Source organism: Amblyomma mixtum, chromosome 3 (genome assembly GCF_055824585.1).
Source record: "Amblyomma mixtum isolate Tamu chromosome 3, ASM5582458v1, whole genome shotgun sequence".
Taxonomy (NCBI): domain Eukaryota; kingdom Metazoa; phylum Arthropoda; class Arachnida; order Ixodida; family Ixodidae; genus Amblyomma; species Amblyomma mixtum.
The window spans coordinates 250,328,898-250,355,267 of NC_143014.1; the positions used below are offsets into that span (position 1 = coordinate 250,328,898).

The 26,370-nt window shown below is 47.6% G+C and overlaps 1 protein-coding gene across 2 annotated transcripts; it reads left to right on the top strand.

Annotated features, from left to right (window-relative positions):
- Nucleotides 1–256: 256 nt before the first annotated feature.
- LOC149354312 (carboxypeptidase M-like) lies at nt 257–12,861 on the top strand. 2 transcript variants are annotated; one of them, XM_089577487.1, is made up of 9 exons: nt 257–457; nt 1,146–1,382; nt 2,271–2,368; nt 5,839–6,011; nt 6,823–7,010; nt 7,537–7,716; nt 11,520–11,672; nt 12,247–12,389; nt 12,629–12,861. In XM_089577487.1, exons 2-9 carry the CDS (start codon nt 1,169–1,171, stop codon nt 12,749–12,751), a joined length of 1,272 nt encoding a protein of 423 aa, XP_089433613.1. In that variant the 5' UTR covers nt 257–457; nt 1,146–1,168; the 3' UTR covers nt 12,752–12,861. The 2 variants fall into 2 exon arrangements, with proteins under 2 accessions (XP_089433613.1, XP_089433614.1); XM_089577488.1 differs by lacking the exon at nt 11,520–11,672.
- The last annotated feature ends 13,509 nt before the right edge of the window (nt 12,862–26,370 follow it).

The window sequence follows — 26,370 nt, forward strand, 5'->3', positions numbered from 1 at the left end:
AAGAAAAAAAACAATCTCATCGTTTCCATTCTTTAAGGCTTCATCGTATGATATTATGCACCAGTGACGTTGTTGTGCAAAGCAGACGGTAATGTTAACATTCATTAAACGCCCGCCTATTGTTGTGAAATGACGTTCCTTCATTCATTGTTCTTCGCGGGCTTATCTCTGGGCGGGTCACGGATAAGGAAGGTCGCAACGAATCTTCGGTCGCGGTTGCATCTAGGCAAGTGATTATTACCGGAGCCTGCCACAACTACGATTGGGTATAAAAAATCAAGTGCTCCTGTCGAGTTGCTGTGAAGCACCGGCGGTGGTGCGGAAACCAATGACATGCGAATAGCGGTTGTATATCCCTGCTTCGTGTCTTTAGTCGCGCGTTTATACACCGAGTGTCGCGGCTGCCTGTGTTACCGACCTCGCACCTGACACCATCTCAGGCATCCATTTGGAAGAGGTAATTTGCGTTTTCCTTCTTTAATTCCTTCTTTCTTTTTACTTATTTCGTACTTTTTTTACTGCTTTATTCCCCCCTTCGTTATTTCCTTCTCCTTTAATAATTCCCTAATTTCCGTTTTCATTGCTTCGTTCGTTCGTTCCTTTCATTCACTCTTTCTTATTGTTTTCTTTCTTCTCTGCTCAACTCAAGAACGTCTACTTTTCTATCCAAGACGTGCAGCTCATAACAAAACTTTGCTTCCTTCGTTATTTCCTTCTTGGATTATTTCATTATTTCCGTTTTCATTCATTCATTCATTCATTCATATTGTTTTCTTTGTTCTCTGCTCAACTTAAAAACGTCTACTTTTCTCTCCAAAACGTGCAGCTCATTACCATACAACTAGAGTTAAAACCTGCGACAGCCGCAGGCGAAAATGCGCTTACCACATTCCTCGGATGTACAGGCACTTACTGCTCATTCCCGCATTGAGTGGAAGGTTGACGTTCTTCAACAAAAAAACTAGCGCAGCGAGAACGATCGGGACATGAAGAAGACACAGGCGACACCGTGTGTGTCGTCTACATGTCTATCGTTTTCCGCTGCTCTGTACGTTTCTTTGTAGGATGTCTGACCAACTCCCTCAACTGTTTACGAATGACTTGTGTTGGTGAACCGCACCTGCCTTCCCTCTGTCTCTGTCCAGAAGCTGCAAGAACGCTTGTGGCGATGAAGTCTGTCAGCTTGACCTCTGTGGCGCTGCCGCTACTAGTCCTGTTCTGGATGCGCGGAGCGGCCGCGCAGTCCGTCACCCCTACGGCAGAGGGTACGCCTGCAGAGCTAAAATACTACGACCACGAGGAGATGACTGCCTTCGTGAAGAAGATCAGCACCAATTACCCCAACTTCACTCATCTCTACAGCATCGGGAAGTCCGTGGAAGGTGGGTTTGCAGGCCAGCATCGCTAGCACTGGGAGCTTATCATTTGGCACCTAAATAGAGCTTGACATTTTGACACTGAGAAGAAGAAGAATCACTCGCCATACCAACAGGCCCACCATTCTGCCCTGCTCCAGTGCTTTGACACTGAGAGCCAGAAATAGGTTTGAAAACTTTATTTTTTGGCACCGTATATGCAAAATTAGGCGAAATGTAATCGATTTCGTATAAGAACTATAGCTTGAGCTATGTCTGCGGCGAAAAAACTAATGAAGAGGGTTGTTTTTAATGCAAGAAACATTCAACCCTTTAAGGCAGGGTCAAATCCTGCTCGGGACTGAATAATTTTTTATGCCGGATGTCATTCGAACGGAAACTTTCGGTATAATTTGAATAAGGTCGTTCTTAAGTTCGGTGTCAGGTTCGGACGATGTTCGGCATGGTTCGCCGAGAACTGGAGCTAAAAGCAATTCCTAGTTAAAACGTTGCTAGGCGTCTATTCACCCATAATGTTTACACGTATGGGTCTACATCTAAACTCCACCACCTAAATTACGTCATTGATGATTACTTCACCCCCCCTTTTGCCCCTTTACGTTGAATCTTCGCTTTACCCAGTGTGGAATAGCCAACCAAAACTTTCTTCAGATTAACGTACCCGCCTTTCTTCTCCATCTCTCCCTGAAAAGGAAATGGACAGAGAGAGAAATATATAAGTATTTGTGTCTCGAATGCGGCATAATTACCAGAAAGTGTCTGAGCACGCGGGATTATACAGAGTCTAAAAAAGATTAGCTTTTCATCGAGTATGATGGGAATGGCACACTTGAGGAGACAAACAGCGTGAATTCCTTTCATCGCCATTTAAACTATTCACGCTATGTGCTGCAGGACGTGACCTGTGGGTACTACTCGTCACCAGGGACCCGCACGAGGAGCCGCTTCTTAAGCCCAACATTAAATACGTCGCCAACATACACGGCGACGAGGTAAGTCCACTAGCACATTCAAGTTCCGTTGCTGCGTTGTACGCAGGATCCAATTTGTGGCGTCTCTAATGCGGACCTATGAACCCGGGAAAAGTGCACACAGCTGTCGCTAAGCAATCAAACTGCTGAAGAGTTTCTTCCAGCTGTCGGCCTGCCCATCTAAGCACAAACACGCCTATATGGGAGTAAAAAGGGTTTAGGCTGTAATCTATCGCACGCTCTTTGTTCAGAGTGTTCGGTAGACACGACGCTCTTCAATTGACCGAAAAGCGTGGAGCAAACTCCAACTAAAAGGAGAAATAATCGTTCCTGGTGGCGATTTTGAAGCGATGCGTTTCGTTTTTATTGCATTTAGTTCTTTGTCATTGGTCGCTTCTTCCGGTGGTGTTGGCCACGTGGGCTGACGTCACACTGCACGTGGAAGAAGCATGTCTATGATGTCAATGACTTGAATAGACGCGGCCTATATGCCCGTGCAGCACTGTCTGACCGTGGCGCCGACACTGGTGAGGGACGGAGCGTGACATCGCTTCCGACACGCCTGACGAGCTCTATCGGCACTGTGCTGTCGTTTTGCAGTGAACTACCGGGGCGTGGTCCTTGTGATTCGGCCGGACTGCATGCTGCGGCAGTGTATAGGGTATAGTATAGGGTATATAGACCAGAATCCAGAGCCGCTCCTGGGCGCGGCCATTTTCCGCCGACTGGTGCGCCGCGGTGCGGGCGTTTCTTTGGGGACTGCGGGGCTGCGGCAGCTCCGCTGCCGCGCCTGCATATCACCGCGCTTCGGGCGCTAAAAAAACATTGCCGAGCATACTTCCGCAGCGTTGCTGTGTGGCAGGAAGTTTTCACGTTACCAAAGGGAGCACATTGATTCGTTTTAATGACATTTAGTTTGACATTCAGGTGAATTGTGCTGACGCTTAGAACGCGCTCGTGCTTATATCGCTACCGTCTTGGTGCTCCAATGCAAAAAAAAAAATCTGTTTGCTCAGTATCAAGTATTAGGTGTGCGGCTAGCATGCAGTTCCAATTCCCATGCACTCTTAATCCTTCGGCCATAAAGTACCACCCACTTAGGGCTTTCTTGTCGCATGCGTGGTGCGCCAGTTTATCAACAAATTACCGCTGTGAGCTTGACGGAGTTGCAGCGCCAACAAAAAACAAAATTTGTCATGGTTTATGCAACCTGGTACATAAAAACGTAATTTTGCTCAAATTATCAAAGCTTGAATGGATATTAGCAGCGAATCCAGCTTTCACGTATTCTGAGGTCCGAAATCGCGTTCATTTTATTCGGTAGCTCTCGCCGCGTGTGACAGCGTTGCATAGGCGTTTGGGTAAGTGTGAATGAATGTATTAAAATTGCGCATATTTTCCTATGATTAAGGTAGATAGCAAAAGCAGAAAGACATTACGGTAAACCCTTAAACCCCCCCTTAATCCCTATGACTTGCGTGCGGAAAGAGCAACTGAAATCGGTAGCGGTCGTGCTTACAATCCTGTGCATGAAATGTGTTTAATGGGAACTAGAGCAAGCTCAGCGCAAGGAGGTGATCGAAAACACGCGCTTCTTTGGACAACCTTTAGTCTGCAGCTCGCCTATCCAGTTACTACACCACTGAATCAAATCAATAAATCCACATACCTGCGCCTAAAATTATCATAGATAATAGCGCACGTAAAACACGGCAACAAACGACATGCCAGCGCAGAAATCTGCTTAGAAGAGCCGGTTTCCAGTCCGTACGCTACCTGGCCGACTACTCCGCTGAAAAAATTCTTGCTGTTTGCAATACTATTCCAGAATTTCCCTGAGCAGCGCTGCCGCACCAGCGGCTCGGTGGAGCAGCGTCGCCGCTGCGGTGCCAGGGTTTAGAATCCTGGGCCAGCAGAATATCATCATTGAAAAACGTAGCGCGAAAAACGAGACACAGAAAAGGTGAAGACAGGACACGAGCGCTAATCATCATTTATCAATATCATCATGGTGGGCACAAACAACGACACAGACGCGCACTGCTTCGCCGCACTCGCATCCAAATGAACGGAAAAAAACTCAGAGATGTCACGTTAACGACTAACTGCGCGCAAGATAACCGCAGTACTGTCTGGTAGTGGGAAAATGTGAGTAGTGACGCACAGCACACACCCTCATACGTTATGATGAAGCCCTACAACGACAGAAGCGAACACGTAAACATGCATTCTACGCGCGGCGCCGGCGCGACCCGCAGTCCATCGCGCCGCGCGCGCCTATAGATGGCGACTGGTGTCGAGAGCAGGGGCGCGCCAGCAGCCTGCGTGTGAGGGTAAAAGAATCTGGTCTATAGCTAGCGGCAGAGCAGCGCCCAGATCGGTCCTGACAGTGATGAGCCGTTCGCAATTTGCAGCACATTAAAATCAAATTGAAATGGCATCGAAACGAAGTGAACCGGCATAAAATACCTCCCTAGCTCCTCGAGGTTATTTGATGCGAAGCGTACTACTTTAGCTACCACTTCAGCCCTTCACCGTGGTTATGCGCCTCCAAATCACGTGATACATGACGTCACACCACGTGACACGATGACGTCACGACAGTGGAGAAACGGGGGCCCACCTCGCTCCGTCGCTGTGGTTGTGCGCCTCCAAATCACGTGATACATGACGTCACACCACGTGGCTTGATGACGTCACGACAGTGGAGAAACGGGGGCCCACCTCGCGCCGTCTCTGTGGTTGTGCGCCTCCAAATTACGCGACACGATGATGCTTCGCATTCTCCAGGCTTAACCAAGTTAAGCCTCAGCCATTTTTTTTATCACTCTGCTGCCAACTACCGAGAATGATGAGACAGGTTGGTTTATCCAGCTGTAATAGGAGGAAACTTTTCTTCCATGTAGTAGCAGGTTGTTTCATCCTGTGTGCATTAAAAATACCTGTGCTTCAGCCATAATTTTTTAGCGTGCTGAAACAACGGGTACCTATCAATCTTATCACGAATAGATGCAAAATGTAGCGCACTTATTTACGCAACCACGCATGTGTCTAGCACTTAAACAAAGAGACTATCAGTGCTTTGCTAGTTTTTCTTGCTTTCCTTTTCCTTCATCACAGCAGTTAAACTTGACCCCGAATCTTACACGAACGCTGTGGTAGTCTTGTGTGTGTACGTGTGTGTGGGGTAGAGCTTTGTGTGGGTGTGTTTCGCTTCATCATTATCGCGTCTGCAGCAGCAGCATTCTCTAGTGTTTATTAAAAAGTACCTCACCTTCCTCCTAAACCACCGATTGATTGATTTAGCGCGTATTCAAACGTTCACACAACCTATCGCTATCGCTGTCTCGTCCCTGCGGTGAGCAGCTTTCCTTGGATGCGTTTCGGGCTATTCCAGATGTATGCCCGACGTGCACCCAATAAGGGCATTGTAAGAGCCCGTACACCAGAGTGCATTTTTCCTACTCGCCGCATATACATGAACTGTGCAGGTGCTGGGACGTCAGTTCATGGTGTACCTGATCTCGCACCTGCTGACTCGCTACGAAGTGGATCCATACGTGCGACACCTGCTAGACGACACACGCATCCATATCATGCCCAGCATGAACCCCGACGGATTCGCGATGTCCAAGGAGGGCGTCTGCATGGGCCTTAATGGACGGTACGTGGCTGTGTACAGCTGGCCTTTTCCTTAAGAGCGAAATACCGACGAGAGTGGTCGACCAGGTTTTATAAGTCTAACTCTGGTGGCACCTAGCGTCTCGTCCGTGAACGATCCGCCACTTGTCACCGGGTAGTAATTGAACGGAAATATTGTGCCGCTGGTCAAGTTGGGAATGAGACCTTCTGACTTCCCATTGTAAGTTTTCTTTGGTTTATGGGGGTTTAACGCCCCAAAGCAAATGAGGCTGTGAGGGACGCCGTAGTGAAGGGCTCCGGAAATTTCCGCCACCTGAGGTTCTGACATCGCACAGTACACAGGCCTCTAGAATTTAGCGTCCATCGAAATTCGGCCGCCGCGGCCGCGATCGCACACGCGAATTTCGGTCTGGTAAGGAGGAGTGCGGAGATTCTAGAAAAAGTGGTGAAGCAGTTGAAACGAACGGCGAGCCAACTATGCAACCACCATTACCACGCGACTGAACAGAAGCAGACGGGACGCTGTGTGACGATGTGGATGGTGCAGAGTGGAGTTTTTCCTCTGTTTTTGATGTGAAGAGCATTTATACAGAAAAACTGAATTTCAAAATAGGAATTATAAATGCGATAATCTTCCATTTTTCTCCATAATTTACTGCAAGTAAAATGGCCATTTTCTTCATGTTCTCTGTGTGTCGGTAGCGTAATTTATCCATAACAGGGTTTTTCAAGGGCTGCGTCTGCCTTTTAACTCGCCATTAGGCTGATTCTTGCTTATACTGCAGCACAGACCTCTAAACTCACACGCCTGACACCTTCCTTCCCCGATGCAGGCAGAACGCCCGCGGCGTGGACTTGAACCGCAACTTCCCGACCCGCTTCAACACACAGATGGAAGAGGAGCAGCCGGAGACCGAGGCAGTGAGGCGATGGAGCAAACAGATTCCCTTCGTGCTGGCCTCAAACTTCCACGGAGGAGCTCTGGTCGTCAACTACCCGTACGACTATCCGCGCGTGTTCGGTACGTCCTCGCCGATGTCTACTCCAACTAAACACGGTTTCCTGCACCGGGCTTCCGAAGAATGCCTCCCTTACGTGGGCGAACCGTTTCGCGGATTATTTGGTGGATGAGATTTAACGTCATGAAGTTACACATGGGCTATGAGGAACGCCACAATGGAAGACTCCGGATTAATTTCGATCCCCTAGGGTGCTTTAACGTGCACTTACATCGCACATTACACGTGCGTCTTGCGTTTCGCATCCATCGAGATGCAGCAGCCGAGACTGGAATCGAACTCACGTCCTTAGGCTCACGAGCCGAGCGATAACCACTCAGCCAACGCGGCGAGTTCATCTCGCTGATAGTGCTGGTATGGGACAGTGTGCGAGAATTATCCTTGCAAAGCAACGCATGGCCTACAAGAAACATGATAGTGGAGTTCTGTAGATTAATTTCAATCACATGGAGTTGTTTAACGAGCGCGCTTCTTTGTGCGCAAATACCTGGAGCCTATGTACGTCACTTTTCCCGTTGTTTCCACCAGGCGATGAGAGTCGGCGCAACGAGCCCTCGCTGACGCCTGACGATGACGTCTTCAAACACCTCGCCAGCGTGTACTCGTTCAACCACGCCAACATGCACCTGGGACTGGGCTGCTCCAAAGATGGGACAGTGGCCTACCCCAACGGCACCGTCAACGGAGCTACCTGGTACGCTTTCGCAGGTAACGTATACTACACTCTGGGCCGCTTATATCCCAATTTGCCATTCGCCTCCTGCTAGGACTCTCCGCTCCCAATGGCGTCCAGGATTTTTTTTTTATATACTATACCATACGACGCCTGATCAATGCGCGTTCAAATTGCATGCTCCTACCATCACGTTGAGCTTTAAATAAGTACATGAAAACATTTGAGGGTAAGAGGCTGTGACAGCTTTATTCGCGTTATTCTTTATTCTCAAGCGTACCGCAAGGCTCCTGGGGGCATTACTCCAGATGTAGTGGAAAGGGGACAGATTGCATCGAATAACATTGTCTTAACATTTCCAGTTCACGGAATCATCCAACGAACAGTTCCGATATTTAAAGAATTTCGCAAGGAAAAAAGAAAGAATATTTCGAAAGGCCCCCCTGAAAATGTACTCCCATTCTTTGTACGCGCGGTCTTTGTAGGCGGATGAGTAATGCGGTGGATGCAAGCATGGTGATGCATTTATCCCTGATTGATCCTTACAGATGCTATAGAATAGGTTTAAACCGGATTCCTTGCACCATTCACTTATTTTCTCTCCTTCCAAATAGTCAAGTTACGCTGAAAACAAGCAGAACTAATCTCATAGTGATAGACTTTATGCTTTAAGTAAGTAAGTAAGTAAGTAGGTGCTTTATTTATCCGTTTGAAAAATACATTTGAGAAACGAACAGGTTCGAGGAAAAAAGCTGCGGAAGCAGCTTGACAAGTCCTAAAACCCGTTTGTTGGCAGCAGCAGCAGTGCGGGGTGGCAACGCTTTCAAAACAATAAAGCACAAAGCATGAAAAAAGAAACAAAGAAACAAAATAACAAACAAAAAAGGTGAATCTGCAAAGCTATATGGGTTAGTATTTAAAAATACAGCAGCATGAATATAATCACTCACTCAGTCACAAAAGAAGTACAATAGGCAAGGAACATACATAGTACTGGTTTACGATGACTAACCCAATGGTTGATAAACACATGCTCAATATTAGTGGCAAAAATAATTGTGTAGAGTAGACAATGAAACCTGTAAAACATCAATATTCTCTGAGATTAGTGCATTGAGCAAGGCAGGTAGGGTGTAAGCAATCATTTGCTTACCGTAATTAGTTCGCGTGTGTGTTACATACCAGTATTCCGGACATCGCGTTTGGTAGTGAAATAGATTTTGTTTAAGATTGGCTGTTGAACGCATGGCAAAATTATTCGATTTGCATTCTTTAATGTATGCGTGTACTAACATGTAGTTGTATAAATAATGCACTTTCAATATATTAAGCTCTTGGAACAAAGGTTCACTTGGGAAATCCCAGTTCACATCGCATATCGCGCGCTGGAAATTTTTTCTGAAGGACAAGTAACCGACCTACATTTGTGGCAGACGTGGTACCCCAGACAAGACAGCAGTAATTAAGGTGACTCATAAAGAGAGATTTATATATAAGCAATTTTACATTTAAGCTCTCTATGCTCTAACTTTAGACTTTCTGCTCTATGATATGGGTGGTCCACTACCTCACAACCCGGCAACATGACTCACAGCCTTAATCGCCCGTGTCAACATCCTCTTCCCCTTCCGCACTGTTCACATTACCACATTCCTTCTTTCCGTCCTACCATGAATACTTAAAGACGCTAGCCACAGCCCGCGGTCACCCATGAAGATGGAGACGAGCCGGCTTCGAAACGTTGGGTTTCAGATAAAAGAAGTTTTGGTTGGAGATAGGGCACAGTTTATTATGCTGGGGAGCTGGGGGCGGCTGCACAGCTCGTCGGATTTCGCCACGGACCACGTCGGTTACGGCAGCGACACTGGCCTGTGGAGCTTCCAAGTGAAGGTTCGCCAATTCCTCGCGCACAACGCTTCTTACAACCTCCCGAAGCTCCTCGGCGGGCAGCGACGTAGGCGTCTACTGGGAAGCCGGCGCTACAGTAGCCTCACGTCCGTAGTGCGCGCCCCGTACCTGCAGTGAGCGCTCGATACTCGTTGCCTCCCTTGTGAAGTCTGCCACTGTTCTTGGCGGGTCACGGACCAGTCCGGCAAATAGCTGCTTGTTTACGCCGCGCATTAGGTGGCGCACCTTCTTGGCCTCTGCCATAGCAGGGTCGGCCCGATTGAACAGTCGCGTCATGTCGTCGATGAACATCGCGACGCTCTCGTTTGACTGCTGTGACCTCGAGTGCAGGGCGATTTCTGCCTTTTCTTTTCTTTCGCTGGTGGTAAACGTGGCTAGCAGTTCTCGTCGAAACACTTCCCAGGTGGTAAAGGAGGCTTTGTGATTTTCGAACCATGTTTTGGCTGGGTCCTGTAGCGCAAAGTAGACGTTGCGCAATTTGCGCTGCCCGTCCCATTCGTTGAAACCCGCCACTCGGTAAAAGCTGGCCAACCAGTCTTCTACGTCCTCGAGCCTGTCCCCGTGGAACGACGGCGGCGACCGAGGTGCGTGAAGGACGAATGGCGGGGCATTTCCGGAATGCTGAGTTGTCTGGCTAGCCTCGGTTGATGTCGTTGCTCTTACCGCTCTTACCGGCGCTTTCAGTTGGCGGAACTCAGGTTGTAGGCCTCGCAGACGGCGGCTAGCTTTGTGGACGGGTGTTGTGTCCACGCGTGGAGAACAGGTGTCGAGAGTGTCCTCGCAATCCGAGTACATGGGACGCCACCCAGCACCTCCACCAAATATGTCACCGACAAACGGGTGAAGAAATAGCCCAGGTTCTAATTAGACGAGGTCGGCGTGTCAGCCAGCAGGCAGCTCGAGCGAGGAAGAAGACGATCTTCGAGCAGCTCGAATGCCCAAGGCTTGGCAAGTCCCAGCTTAAACAGTTCGGCCGCGGTACGGCGCCACTGATTAGTTCGGACGTTGGCAATATCACACCCAATCAAGCAGGTGAATCAGCGAAATGTTTAGTTTTCAGAACAGCTCTTGCGCTGATATTTCTTTCAGTGCTCTAGAACTAAGCCCCAAATATCATACTTCGTCGATGTTTATCTCTCCGAAGCCTCTCTCCGTGATCTTAAGGTCGCTCGGGAAGAGCAACCTGGGCCGCACAAGCCCAACAGGTTTCAGTGCCTACCATCGCAGGGCAGCGACACATTCTTAACCGATGCACAACTGCGTCAAGAGTGCTATGAGAACTCCCAGCGATCTATGAATGTAAAGTAAAGAATGTCTAATTCCGCGTAAATGGGAATTAACCCACTAACGCTAAAGCGTCATACCCTTAAGTCCAATGTCTCCGATCTTTGTCGTTAGTCTGCTTGACCTTGAAAACTGAGCCTCGAACCGAAGCCGAGGAGCTAGCGCATCTACATAGCCTAATCACGCTCCATTTTTCCTCCAGTCGTTAACTCAGTTATGCAGGAAATGCTGAGTGTGATTTTATTCTGCTAACATCTGAATAAATTTCATGGTACCAGCGAATCAGGCAATCAAGGCTACAATGTATTCGTGGCGTCCCTTTGCCTTTGAAGTTGTTGCTGCAGGAATAAAAGGAACTGGAGTCAGGGAGCAGAGATATTCTGTACCCAAGTCATCAGCCGAAGTTCACTTATAATACTGGATCCAGCCGAACTATCACGTGTAAAGATCGCTTTTCAAGTTGTTCCGAAATTGTCCATAAATATAGCTCTCTCAAGAAGGTAAACCTTTCTTGAATAAGCAGTTTTGGCTGTGGGAGCAGTTTCAGCCAGTCTGGCGAGGACAGCGTCGTATTCGCGGACACAGGGATATGATGCGATCGTCGGCAACAAATTAAGTATCCTCTTTCCGCCACTTTCGGGCACAGGTGGCATGGCGGACTACAACTACATGTGGGACGGCTGCATGGACGTGACCGTTGAGATGGCCTGCTGCAAGTACCCTCCACGCAGCGAACTCGCTCACTACTGGGAGGAGAACAAACCTGCTCTCCTCGCCTTATTGGACGAAGTTCACAGAGGCGAGTGCTTCTATGCATTCCCCGTGCAGACCCCTCAGGCAGCCTATGTTCTGCTTCCCTCCAACCTTACACGAACGGGCCGGAGGCGGGGATAGATTTGCCGCGCAATATTCTCATTTTCATCTCTGGCATTACTAAGCAAACACACCGAACGAACGTACGCCGTTGCTTCAATTTCAGCTAAATATATACTACAGCTTCCCAATGTTATACAGCGTAAACAAATAGACAAGATGAACGGAAGGTGCCACAACGATTATCTAATGCTAAAGACACATATAAGCAGCTCTGCTTAATTGACAGAATGTATTTTGTGGTAAGACAAACGCAGATGGAAAGTGACTGGGTATACCGAAAGGATCCGATGAAGTCCATCAGGAGACGAAGGCCGTGTCTAGCGCAGAGCATAGTTATCGACGCTACAAATAACTTTCGTCTAAAAGGGAACTTAAACCGGCTGTTTTTGATCATCATAATAGTTCCAAAAGCCAGATGGAATAAAGCTGTTCACGTATATAGCATGAAGGAAATTCTTACTTTTTTTTTTGCTCTCTCTCTCTTTCTCTCCCGCCAGGCGTGCGCGGCATCGTGAAAGACGAAAATGGTGATCCTGTGGCCAATGCATCTCTGAAGATCTCCAAAAGAAGAGTCGGCTTTAAGACGTCCTCCAGGGGGGAGTACTGGAGAATCCTCAGGCCGGGTCAATACACATTGGAGGTGAGATCACTTTCCAGCAAACGCCGTTGTGCTTGGTCTATGATAAGAACAATTAAAGGCACTAGACAATATTCATCCTGCTGAGTTTGTCAGATTGGGGCGAGAACACGATACTGTATAACGTATCTTCTTCTAATAAACCTATAAACCAGGAGTTCTGCAAAACTATTGAAAGGCCATCTGCTCTCACTGGACAGGCACTTGTATGACGGAAATCTTCCTGCTCTCTCTTCCTTCAGGTTTCGGCAAGCGGGTTCCACAAGGCCGAGATGGGCTTCAGCGTCCCAGAAGAACGATTCACAGTCCTCAACGTGACGCTCAAGTCAGAGGGACACGAGAAGTCTGAGCAACTTTCGGCTTAAGCAGGACTCGGACAGCACAACGTATGCGACCATGTGCTGGGCGCGACGGCAAAGTGCCAGACACTCAGACGACCTGCATAGGGGTACTTGAATGTACGACAGCGGCTTCCACATCGGAACGGAATAAATGGTTCAGACTCTTTTTGGTGCGTCTTTCGACTAATGATTGGCCATTTTGTAACGGGTAGAAGATTTAAAGCCATATACTCCACCCTGTCTTCACTAGTTTTCGTGTGGTCAACCTGCCCTACTTAAAATTTGGTGTGCTTTCAATAGCTGTCAGGTTTATCAGTGACTGCGACTCCAGGTATAAGTCCATGCCAGTCATTTGGATTTGCGCCCGCTATCGGATTTGCTTACCCCAGTCTTTCCCAGCGACGTTGCGCTGAATCGGCTTTTAAAACAGGTGTTCATATCATCTGCCCACACGCTCTTTTGCATCGACTCACGTTCCTTCAGCACACTAAACGATCACCAGACGATCATTCTGAAACCAAGCGGCTAATTTCGCCGGCTTTGCTGTCGATACCGAGGCAGCGATTGTGCCATAAGAGTACCGAATCCATTATCTCGTCTCTCCGCGGATCTAGAGGTGCGAACATAAGCAAACGGAGCTAGCTATTTCCTTCTAACGTTTTCCGCTCATTGCAATTGAAAATGCCAGTGAAGTAATGCGCATTCCAGTAGTGGACGCAAGTGCGCTTTCTCACGGGCAAACAATGTTTCTTCATTTCCGATAGAAAAGGCGTAATTGCATTTAGAATAGAACACCGTGCTCCGTTTTCTTATGTCCACAACTGCACTTAGCCCGCCCGCGCTACAACCGCGAACGCAGAGGCAGATTGCTATGCACAGACATCCTCGCCTCCGCGCCTTCTCCTAACGCGCATATGGAGGGGATCGAGGTTACAGAGAGAGTAAAGGTGTGCAAACCGTCTTGATCTAAGGCCTCGATGCACGCAAGCCGCGCGCCCGCTTCGGGAGTGAAAACGGGTGTCAGTATAGCAAGACGCCAAGTTTGGTCCCCATATTCTGTCTAGAGCTTCAGTGTTCGCTAGAAGTTTCCCTGAAAAAGCGGGCTGTATTAGACCGCGTAGCCCCGTAATGCTGCTACCTGGAGCGATATCGAAGAACGGGCACGAACTGGCACCGGCGCGAAATGGCTTCAGCGGACGACAATGGCTGTCAACACCTTAAGAGGGCGGCGCGCATGCATCGAGACACCTTATGGCACACGCTAAACTAACACCCGCTATATTGTTTTAAATGCGCCAGGGTGGAAATGACGAAAGTGGTCGGGGTTACTACTGATTACCAATCACAAATGTGGATTATCAGTCGTTATCTAGATTACACTACATGACATACTACGCAACTACATACTACTACATGTACACACCATTTGTTTCATAACAGTGAAACATCAGAGCACTACCTTCTCATTCCGCGCAATTTCTGGTGCCTAATTAGCATACTTATTACTATAACATCTGTACATATCCCAACAACGCCTGCCGACTACGGCCGATCCGACCGACTGAGGCCTTCTCCTATCCTCCTTTCCTACTCTCCCTCGTCGGCTAGCCTTCGCGCCTGCTCTACGTCTGTGGGGGAGAGTGTCACCTGAGTGGCGCCTGTCAACGGAAGCGGACGAAGACAATTTTCGAAGCGGTCTCTCTTTCTTAGTGAGGCAGCGCCCTGCAGCTCTCTTGATCATCAGGCTGCTTGTCAGCACGCGCCACAGAGCGCGCCGTTCGTGGCGCTGCTCATCGTGGAGCCGCTGCAGGCGCTGGTTTTGAAAGGAGCTACGCATAGTGCGGTGCAGCGGCGTTGGCATTACAACAAAAGGCTCTTACTGTCTGTCAAACTAACGCTGTTATCTATCAATTGGCTATTTTCTTTAAGTGCAGTTTTTAATCCAGAACTTGGCATTTCACAGCTCACCCGATCAAAGCAGTACCACGCTGCAAAGGCGTGAAGTGCACACCGCATGTGCAGGTGACTTTTCATCATCCAGAGAAGGAGGACGAGGGACACGTTATCCAAGTAATATTCCGCAGCCTGCGAGCGCCATTAGTCATCGCGGCAGCCTGGTCACTTTTGGCGATGCTATATAGTACCGTTCAAGGCGCGTCAGGATCGCTATATTCCCCATGCAGTTGGCCACAATGATTGACCTATAGAATGATAAATCGAGCGGAGATTTTCCTGGTTTTAGGAGTGGGATCAGGCGACTGGACTTCCATCGTATGGTAATGACACCATAGAACAGCGGCTGGTTAAAAAGGCTGAAAAATTCTTTGCTCGCTTCATGGCCTAGGTGGCAAAGAACAGCGAACGTAATGAACGTAATCAGTGAGCGTAAGAGACCCCTATTTCGGCGGAGGGTCTCTAGGCGGGTTGAAAAATGGGTTGAGAGGGGGGTAAAGAGTAGAGTCAGTGTGCTCCACCCGGTATTATAATCTCTAGCTAGGGCATCGGCCCTAAAGTTGCCATCAAGAGCTGCATATTCTGGGACACAGGGGACACCCCCGTGAAGTTGGGTGGCGCTCATTTTGATGGCGACAGGCTATAGCGATGGCTTCTGCGGCCGCCGGGTTCGATGCCGAGAAGGACGCTCCAAGATAGAGTGCGTTGGCGCGGTTGGCACGAGTGCACGCATATCTATGGGAATTTGCATACGAAGCAAAATAATGCCAGCTTCGCCCCCTGGCATTTCACAAGAATGCACGTGTACGCTGGTTATCATAAGCATGAATTTTGTGGGAAATGTAGATGTGAGTTGTGCAGATGTAGACAAGAACTTTGCTTCATTACCCTCTCGAAGCGGAGAAGAGGTATACGTATTGATAAGCCTGATTGCTAGTGATAAGTTGATAGGCAGAATACCCCACCACAGATAAGTTGCACTCCCATTATTCACAAAGCAAACTACATCCCTAGAGGCAAACAATGCCAGATTCGCCCCCTGGCCTTTGTCCAGAAGCTTTCCCAAGGTGACCGATGAATGCTGAAGTCGTCACAAAGAATCCATAGTGCATGGGTCGCCTCCATTGTGACTTTCAGCCTCTCGCTTTCAAACTGATTTCAAGGGCAAGCTTATGCTCCAGTCAGTGTGAACGTCACATTACTCTTCTTGAAAAGAATACACGCGTACGATAGTTGTCATAAACATGAATTTTGGGGCAAATATGCACAAGATTTGCGCGGATGTAGACAAGAACTTTGCTGTATTCCCCGCACGTGGGGTAGATAAGGGATTCGTATCCATAGGGCCTGATTGCTTGTGGTAAGTTGATAGGCAGAAGATTTCTGTAAGAAATCAGTTTGTGAATACATATTGCCGAGACTAGAAAATCGAGACTTCAGGCCTCTTTCAATCCAAGGAAATATTTCAGTGCCTTCCTCATGACACGAGGGAACACTCTGAAAACCGGTACTATGTCAAGAAGAGCAAACCAACTGTTGCAGTCTCTTCGGCAGCTGTTCACTCCACCCGCTGCCATCTGCCTCCCCTGTTCACTCACCTGCCTCTAAATGCTTCCCCCTGAAGAGTGTGGCAGAGAGTAGAACTGCTTTCGAATTTATTATACGAGGAAAAGCGTTTGAAGGACCGGTGGTACATTCTTGTCACCTGCATTTCTAATGTTACCTACGGTTCTCCCAAAATACATCGATATCTGGTTCCGCTGAGTAAAAAACAGAGGTCTCCTCCTGAGTAGCTGGGTAAGAGCGCATGATACATCTAAGTGAAGGCTCTCAATAGCTACTACTCAGCATACGTCAGAGATGAGACGATCTCCTGACTACCGCAGTTTGTGCGAAGCAATTAACGCTCTATCGCTAAACGATAAGATTACGTTCACTGTGGTTAGCAACAGCAAGAAGGAGAGCGCAAGCAACTTTATTACTATCTACTCATTCATCAGAAAAACTTTACACGAGGGTTCGAGGGTTTTGCCCCAGCCGGAAAACGAACTTACTGGGTGAAAAAAATGCTTTCGTTATCTAGAAAGCATGCCATGATTAACAATACGGGTTTTTTTTACACTATTTCTAGTATTTCTGCCATGGAAGGTATAATTTAAATCGAACTATAATTTTCAATGTTATTACATGCGCCAATTTTACGGAGGAGTATAACTGTTGCTGTTTTGATTTTACAGCAATATCACCACTTAAAAATCATACGATTAATCAATGTTAGTAAAAAATCTCGGGTGTTCATAAGTCATGCGCAAGTCATTAATAGGAACACCGTCAATTTCCTTCTTTCTTTCTTTATTTCATTTCATTTTCTCACAACAGAGAAAAAAGGAGCAGGAGCTAAAGGCTCATACCCTGACAGAGGCTCCTGCATATTGCATTTTAAACTAAAAATAGACCTTAGCTCCTTCTGAGAAGCTGAAGGCAGATATGCTGATTTACTAATGCTGTACGTGTCGCATAGTGCACAAAATTGCCTGTAATATTTTATTGCTAATTGCACGATATAATACTATGTGCGGTGCAGGATGAACTTGCCAGAAAGAAATTCTCTTTATTAGTTAGGGTAATAACGTATCTCAAGCTGTTAATTAAAGACCATGTTTTCTTACTACTGTAAGCAGTGGCTTTAAATTTGGCTTGAAAATATTTCCATTGCCCGGAGCGGTTTACGGCATTAACTCTCTCAACGGGTTAAATTTGGATTAATGGTCTGAAAAATTCGGGCCTACCTTTGATTGAGCCCAAAAATATTTTTTTATCAATGCCAGTATGTCTGATGACGTCCCCTCCTTATCTAAGTTACGTTTTTTGACATGCGTTTAGTTTATTTATTCGTTCATGTTATCGGTTCTTGCTCAGACCGAGATAAGGGTGAGCACTGAAACAAAAAACGACAAGGTAAAAGATACAAATTGTATCGTGTTGTTCAGGAAGCGCTTTTTAAAGCTCTCGGACACTTCTATCAGCTTATCACATTAGAGCCCAAAATATTTTTTATTGCTGCCAGTACGTTTGATGATGTCCCCTCCTTATCTAAGTTACGTTTTTTGACATGCGTTTAGTTTATTTATTCGTTCATGTTATCCGTTCTGACTCAGACTGAGATAAGGGTGAGCACTTAAACAAACAGCGACAAGGTAAAAGATACAAATTGTATTGTGTTGTTCAGGCAGCGCTTTTTAAAGCTCTCTATCAGCTTATCACATAGGTGAAAAGGAAATAACATTTCTAAAAAACACTTCCAGTTGAAGTGCACTAAGCCTGACAAATATTTTCATTTAGCCTTGAAATTATTTTTTTAGAGCGCATAGGTTCCGTCACTAGGTCGGCACAACTTACTGAGCCACAAACAAAGCAAAGTTCGGCAAGTTTAGCATCCCCCACAGCCGATTTTACGAGTAGATTCTGAGCGCTAACGATAACGTGGCCAATGCAAGAGCTATTGAACATTATATACTTTGTTAACTACAATGGGCACTTACGAAACACGTTTTTTTTTAATTCCCGCGGTGTGCCAAACTTATGGAAGCTCAACATAATCACGAGCTCTCTGACACTATTTTTCTAATTGGACTGCTCAGCCCCTGTGGAAAACACTCATTTTTCTACCCTAACGCTCGATGTGTCGTTTCCCCCAGAACACATTTTAGTGAAATGATACTCCAGCTGCAGGACTGTTATAAGGAAACAGACTTTCCACTTTCACCCTTGATGTGTTGTCTTTCCTTGCCAACCGTTAGTTGTACAACGGCTGTGCAGTAGTGCTCTATGTTTACCTTCTGCTGCGCAGCCGTTAGCTGCTTGCTTCCAAATAGTTTTTACACATAGGCCTTTCCTGTCCATAAACGCATGCAACAAAAAACGTTAGAGACCCGCATTGGTAGAATGCGAAAGCATTGCTGCCTCCTCCACATTCGTCGCCTTTCTTTGCTTCACTTTCGACTGTTTGCCTCCCTTTTTGCCTCTTTTTCTCTCTTTTGACTGTTTGTCTTTCTTTACACTTCTTCTAATTTTGACGTCTGCCGCTCTACTCACGTCCTCGCACTATAAGCACGTCCATGGCTATTTTGACGTCTAAATGACGTTTTGGCCTCTAATTAATAAAGTAATCACTCCAGCCACAACCTGAACCTGGATCATCCAGCTAGCCCGCAGTACAGCTGCCGCCAGCGGAGTCCTGGAGTATGGGCACCAAACTCCCAGCTCCTGCAAATTCTTTTGATTAAATAAATGTTTTCTCTTCCTATCTTTCTCTTTCTCCCTCTCTCTCTCTCTCTCTCTCTGTGGTTCGATTACCCCTCACCTGAAGTTTTTAAGGAGAGAGCAGCTCACGCGGTAATTGGCTCGTTGAGCTAAAACCACGCCGTAGTCATAAACCCGTGGCAAAAACGCGGCACGCGAATGACGTCATCACCCCTCCTGGAAGTGCAACCGTCGCCGCCCAGGCATGAGAGGGAAACGCGCCTCTTCGCGCTGCGGAATGCGACTGTCCCGGTGCGAGAAGGGCAAGTCGACTTCCGGAATGAATGGGAACAATTTTGAGAAACCCCTCCACCTCATTGGGGTGGCTATACAATACTCCCTCAGTCGGGCGACAAAGCAGACCACGCTCAAGATGGGAGCGGCTGGCCCCCTGATTAGGTGCCCCCATATGCTTATAAGTGTCGTCAAATCTGTCTCAGATGGACTCGGCAGCGTTCATGTACAGGAGTCTGCACTCGGTTCTACACTTTGCGGCACGTCCATGCTCTTCGTAGGAGATTTCAATCAGGACGCGCGTTCAGCGCCAACGCTGATCGGCGCAATGCGGGGCGATCTAAGTTGAAGACTCGCCTCTCCAATAGGTGCAGTCACCACTTCGCGAGACACCGGAATCGATTTGGTCTTCGAGAACATGCCACGCGCATTGCACGAAGTAAGGCACGCATCGACATACTGCTCCAAACACACGGTCATGCTTCTGTCCATCAACCTGGACCCGAGGGCGCCGTCGGCGGAGGATGATATCGAGAAACAACACCCAACGTAGTGTGAGTGAAACACTCCTTTAATGAGAACTCCGCAAATAAAACTAAGCACAGATATCGCAATGCGGCAGGTTTGTAGTCTTGAATTGTCGCAGCAACATTACACTCGTAAGCATAAGGCAGGAGCACTAAACTCAGCAAAATTTGCGCCGCAACACTAAACTCGGCGGCATTACTCAGCGACACACTCAGCAACAAGCAATGCCCTCGCATTTACGCATCATAAGAATTGCTGAGGTGCCTCCGCAATTTTTTTATTTTGTAAACATTTTTAATAAAAGGAGCCAATCTATTCTTGCAAAAAGTGTACACTGCCTCTGGTCAGGAGGAGTGCGGCGATTGTAGAAAGGATGGTGAAATATGGGAAATCGATTATTTCGTCCTAAAGTGTTCCTAACACCCCTATACTTCTTGCAGTGAAGTTGGCAAGTTTTTTGTTGTTTTTTTTTTGCGAAAGCAACACTCCGACAGCCAAAGCGAGACCTCAGATGGCCGGCGTAGCTACGCTGGCCTTGTTTCAATTGGTCGAAATGGTCGTGACGTCGCAGTGCGCGAATTTGAACGGGGCCAATTGTACTTTGGCTAGTAACCATGCAATCAATTAAATGGATTGTATAGTGATGCTCGAAGTAAGTGGGATTGAGTTTAGTTAATTAATTAATTACTCAATTAGCCTAATTAACCTCATTATCTAATCAGGCCAGAATAATAAGAATGGGGGTGAAGCGCATATGGCAGGTTCTTTCAGATCATGAACGGCAGTTTACCGTTATCCTTCAAGAGAAAAGTATACAATAGCGCTATCTTACCGGTACTCACCTATGGGGCAGAAACATGGAGGCTAACGAAGAGGGTCTATGGAAAGAAAACTAATAGATGTTACGTTAATAGACCGGAAGCCGGCAGAGTGGATGAGGGAACAAACGAGGGTTAATGACATCCTACTCGAAATCAAGAGAAAGAAATGGGCTTGGCCGGGATATGTAACGCAAAGGTAAGATAACCGCCGGTCCTTGAGGGTAACGCAGTGGATTCAAAGAGAAGGCAAGCGTAGCAGGGGGCGGCAGATAGTTAGGTGGGCGGATGAGATTAAGAAGTCTGCTGGGATGCAGTGGGCGCAAATGGCAAAGGACAGGCTTGATTCGAGAGACATAGGAGAGGCCTTTGCCCTGCACTGGGAGTAGTCAGGCTGATGATGATGACGATGGTGTAATTTCATATAATCCTTGCACAGCGATCTTCAATTGGTTGCTGGTTGGAGATAGATGCGATTATCTCGGAAAAATCACTCCAGAAGGCCGCCGCGGTGGCTTACTGGTTAAGGCGCTCGTCTACCAAGCCGGAATACCCGGGTTCGAACCCGACCGCGGCGGATGCGTTTCGATGGAGGCGGAACGCAAAAGGCGCCCGTGTGCTGTGCGATGTCAGTGCAGCACGTTAAAGATCCCCGGGTGGTAGTGGTGGTGGAACTTTATTTCCAGCGGATATAAAGGAGCGACCCGAAGTCGCCCCCCGCTTAAACGGCGGCCGCTATCCCTTGGGCTGCGGCGGCGTCTTCAGCCAGCTGGAGGAGCTTGATCTGTGTCCCCGGGTCGGGGCTGAGCAATAGAGCCTCCCAATGATCAGAGTCGGTAATGAATCGACTCGCGGGTAGGGACTGCGGGAAGTTCCAGATCATATTATTTAGATCGGCTTTCGCATCACAATTTTTGCATTTGTCTGAGTAGAGTCCATCCGAATAGAAGCTACACAATTGGGGATTTGGATAGGTGTTAGTTTGAAGTTTACGCCAGGCTTTGGCGTGTTGCTTCGAGAGCGTTTTATCTGCTGGGGGGAATCTGAGTCTTGCAAGCCTGTAGTGCTGCAGGATTTCTCTCTAAGAAAACAACCTGTCCTTGTCGGAGTATAGGACGGGTGGACTACACGACCCAGCTCGGCGGGACAGTTCTTGAGCTAGGTTATGAGCCGCCTCATTACCAGCAAGGGAAGCTTGAGCAGGCGTCCAGATTAGGCGAATGCGCCGCGTGGGCTGATAATTTAGCAGAATCCGTGCTGCTTGTGGAGAGATTCTTCCAAACGTGTAGTTACGTATCGCCAATTTTGAGTCGCTGACAATGGTTTCTGCCGAGGATCCCGCAATGGCTAGAGCAATGGCTGTTTCTTCTCCAACATGTGTGTGCTGAGTGCGTAGAGTGCACCCAGTTATGAGTGTACCATATTCCGTGGTGACCACAGCTACCATCTTGTCAGCCGAAGAATCTGCTGCATCAACATATACCACAGAGGTATCATTAAGGAAGCGTTTGTCTAATGATTTGGCTCTCTCTGCATGACGTTCAGCGTGGAAATCTGGGTGCATGTTCCGAGGTAGTGAAGGAACGACCAGAAGCTCGCGTATATGTTTGGGAAGGCCAGTTGTTGGTCCGCCTTGTCGCTCGTATGTTATGCCTAGTGTGGACAGAATGTGCCTGCCAGTTGGTGTGACCGTTAGTCGTTCGTACTGCTAGACGGTTACCGCTTCAATAATCTCACTTAGGGTGTTATGAAGACCGAGGCCTAACACTTTCTCAGTCTCTGTGTGCATGGGTAGCCTAACTGCCTGTTTGACGCATTTTCTGATTATGGCATCCACTTTCTCTTTTTCAGCTGACTTGAGATGTAGGTAAGAGCATACGTAAGCGGTGCGGCTGATCACAAAGGCTTGTACTAAACGGAGAGTATTGCTTTCCCTCAAGCCCGAGTGGCGGTTACTAATTCGGCGAATGAGTCGCATAATTTGCTGCGAGGTTCCCTGAAGCTTCTTAATTACGTCACCATTGAAGCCGTGTTCTTGTAGAACTAGGCCCAAGATTTCAATTTTGGGTACTCGAGGAATGGGCACTCCGCGAATACTTAGTTCGATGGCCGGTGGGGGTTGCGAAGGGGATCTGATTTTGCGGAATATGAGAAATTCAGATTTGGCAGGAGAGCACCGCAGCCCCCTGGGGCCTACATAGTTCCCCACGATATCGATGGCACGCTGGAGTCTCTCCTCGATTTCGGCATCACTGCCCTCGGCGGTCCACAAGGTGATATCGTCAGCATAGAGGCTGTGTTGGAGTTGCGGGATCTGCACTAATTGGTGTGGAAGTTTCAACATTGCAAAGATGAAGAGAAAGGGTGACGGGACCGATCCCTGCGGGGTGCCCTTGTTTCCGAGGGGGAAGTCATGCGAGTGGAGACCTCCTACTTGAAAATGCGCCTTTTTACCTTAGAGAAAGTCGCGGATATAGTTGAAGGTGCGGGCTCCCAACCCGAGTTCATGAAGGTTCTCCAAGATCGCATCATGTCTGACATTGTCAAAGGCCTTTTCCAGGTCGAGTCCAAGAATTATTCTGGTGTCCCGCGTTTTTGCTTCAATAATCTGGTGTTTGAGCTGAAGCATTACATCCTGCGTAGAAAGTTTTGGTCGAAATCCAATCATGGTTGGGGGGTACAGCTCGTTCTCCTCCATAAACCGGTTGAGGCGGGTATGAACTACGTGCTCCATGAGCTTACCTACACAAGACGTGAGCGAAATTGGCCTGAGGTTCTCAAGGCTGAGTGCCTTCCCTGGTTTTGGAATGAGAATGATCTCTGCCGTTTTCCATATTTGTGGGATTGAGCCCTCCGACCAGCATTTCTGCATATACTCAGTGATTGTAGCGACTCTTCGTCTAGGTTGCGGAGAATCTTGTTGGATACTGCATCTGGGCCAGAGGCGGATTTACAGTTTAGCCTGGCAATCTCTGCCCTAACCTCATCCGCAGCAATTGGGGAGTCGAGCTGCGTGTTTTCCGGATCTTCCCGGGTGGTCAAAATTATTCCGGAGACCTCCACTACGGCACCTCTTCCTCTCTTCCTTCTTTCACTCCTACCTTCTCTCCCTTCCCTTACGGCGCGGTTCAGGTGTCCACCGAGATATGTGAGACAGATACTGCGCCATTTCCTTTCCTCAAAAACCAATTTAATTTACCAACAATGGTATGCGGAGTGCGTGGATGAATTGAAAGCTTAGATACTTGCGTGGATGCTCTTGATGTACTGATTAGCGAGCGGCGTGAAATGCATGAAGGCACTTCAGGTGCCTTGGCACTGAGAAAATATTTAATAAAATAGGAACAAAAAAAGCGATGGAACAACGAATATCTAATGTCTCGAGAGAGATGTCCTGTTTAACCTTCGTTATGGTCGAATAGGGACCGTAGTTAGATTAAACTCGCGCCTTTATTGTGAACGGATCGTAGCATGCTGATTAAGTATTTTCGATTTGGGGACCATGTAGATTATCCTAATTCTAGCCGTGAGCTCGCAACTTTTACATAAGCCAGTTTCTTTCTTCACATTATCAGGGGATTCTCGCAAGTTCAAGCGCAGGTGCCCAGTGACGCGGATGCTTTGGCACAAACGGCGTTAATACATGCATGACCTGTGAAAGATTTTGTCGTGTAATATGGCGCTCAGCAAGACGGGACACTGAGAAGAAAATAAGCGACCAACACTAGCACCAGTAGCAAATGAAATTGATGGAAAACTCCACTTTTGATGCACACTGCGTTTGAATTTAAGTTAAAAGCGAAGGTTTCCATTTATTTTAGCTGTTACTCGCGCTCTTGTTTGTATAGCTATTCTTAAAGTGTCCCGTCTTGTTGGGCGCTGTATAACATGATGACCTAGCAACCAGCCCAAGGCTAGTAAATTCTATTAAAGATTATGCGTGATGCGAGTGGCTAAATATCTGTATGACAATGCCCGCGGCGCTATTGTGCTATTAGGTACTAAAGGTAAGAACTGGCAAGCTTTACACTGGGATAACCTTATGTTTAGTCCAGTTAAGCGTCATTTTCTGTTTATTTGTTTGCGGTTTCTCGCTACGGACGCACTTTTTAGGATGATGCGGATATCAATCTTCTCGTAGCCATCTGACCGAGAACAGACTCATAGTCATTGCCGCTATTGTCCTCGTTGAAGTGCAGCACGATGTCGTTGTTATCTGGGTCACTCGAGAGGCTGTTCCGCTTCCTCAGTCACGGATGCCGCAATGCTGGGAGGACAATAGAAATCCCATTCAAGGGCATTTCCACTGCCGTTGAACGGTAAACCGCGTCCCCTTTATGTGCACTAAAAATTATCAGAAAAGAATATGAAACGGCGAGCACGCGTTCGAAAGGGAGACAATCCTTTCTACGAGAAAAGGGGTAAATTTTGCCTATCAGTTCATGCAATTACGCTATGATAGCTGTCGTTCTTTTCGTAGTTGTAATTCCCAATTGCTTCAGATCCCCGATTTTTTCAGCGAGGAAGAGCGAAATCAGTTTTTTCCTACTCCCTGATAGCTTGATTTCCATTGAACTGACTGTTAATGCGCTGTTAACAAAGACGGTTGTCACGTCTGCCAAGCTTGAAGCGCAGAGCGTGACAACGCCTAGAAAACGTGGCCATTTATCACGCTGGAATATCACGATTAGAATAAGCATATGAAGATCAATGAACGCACGCTTGCTAGAGTGCAATTGTTCTTTTTAATGCATGGTGGCGGCAGGTAATCTGGGAAAGGGATTACTTTCATATGCCGGCTTTGGTGCTGATGGCGATGGTAATCTCGACGACCGTGCAAAAGCCCGGGAACGGGCAAATTACTCTATACATTCTTGAAGCGCCCAAGCAACTCTGTCTATAGTGGTGCTGAATCAAGCACGTTGAGAAGGAACGAGGTTCGAATTGCTCAGGCTATCTACTGTCTGGAATGTCCACTCTGTGCCTCACAGTGCAATTTGATAGCGTTTCTTTGACCCATAGATGTAAATGAAAAAAAAAATTCCTCGGTGACGCATTATCAGCGCGTAATGAAAGCTTGTCTTATCAGAGGCGCACCACGATGCACTGCCCTCCAGTCACAGGGGTATGTCAAAGAGTGGGGTAGGCTTCTAGACTTAACGATGCACTTGAAAAAAAAAGTGAAGAGGGGGTGGGGGGGGTCCTCAAATTAGGAAACCGCCATCCGAATGAGACTCCCGAAACAGAGAAGGACGTCGCTCGGAGACAACCTGATGTCGCCATACCGTAAAAGCAGTGCCCGCAAGATAACAGATTTCAAAGACATGCATTCTGATTTCACATACTCAGCAAATGCCAGGGCCCTTCATTTCTCGGCATTATTTTTCGTAACTGATGAGGGTCGTTATTAGCGTTAAACCGATAGCGTAGTCGAAAATCCGGTTGCGTCATCAGTGTCAGCGTTGCGAGAAAAAAATCTCGTGGCCCACCTACCACCTAGGTCACGTGACCTTGCCACAACCTGCCCACCGTGGCAGACGGCAGTTAAATTAATGATTGCTCGCGAGAGGTTGATCGAGACCTCGGTCCCTAATCTAATAGTAGGAGCTAATCGCAGATTACTTAGGTATTCTCTATTAACTCTTATCCCCAACTATTCCCCGTCCAGGCCTCGGATGGATGGATGGAAACAACTTTATTTCAAACAAACAAAAAATCTTCCAGGGTGGTGCCCTACTGGTCTAGGAGTCCATGGGCTTGTGCTTCACGTAAAGCCCGATCCACCAGCCATTTCTGGCCGTTGGGCTG

Bases quoted from the DNA above. Each gene is read 5' to 3' on its own strand.
- LOC149354312 (XM_089577487.1), top strand. From the start codon at position 1,169: ATGAAGTCTGTCAGCTTGACCTCTGTGGCGCTGCCGCTACTAGTCCTG. The intron at 7,717-11,519 runs GTAACGTATACT...TTTCGGGCACAG, and splicing joins TACCTGGTACGCTTTCGCAG to GTGGCATGGCGGACTACAAC. The intron at 12,390-12,628 runs GTGAGATCACTT...CTCTTCCTTCAG, and splicing joins CGGGTCAATACACATTGGAG to GTTTCGGCAAGCGGGTTCCA.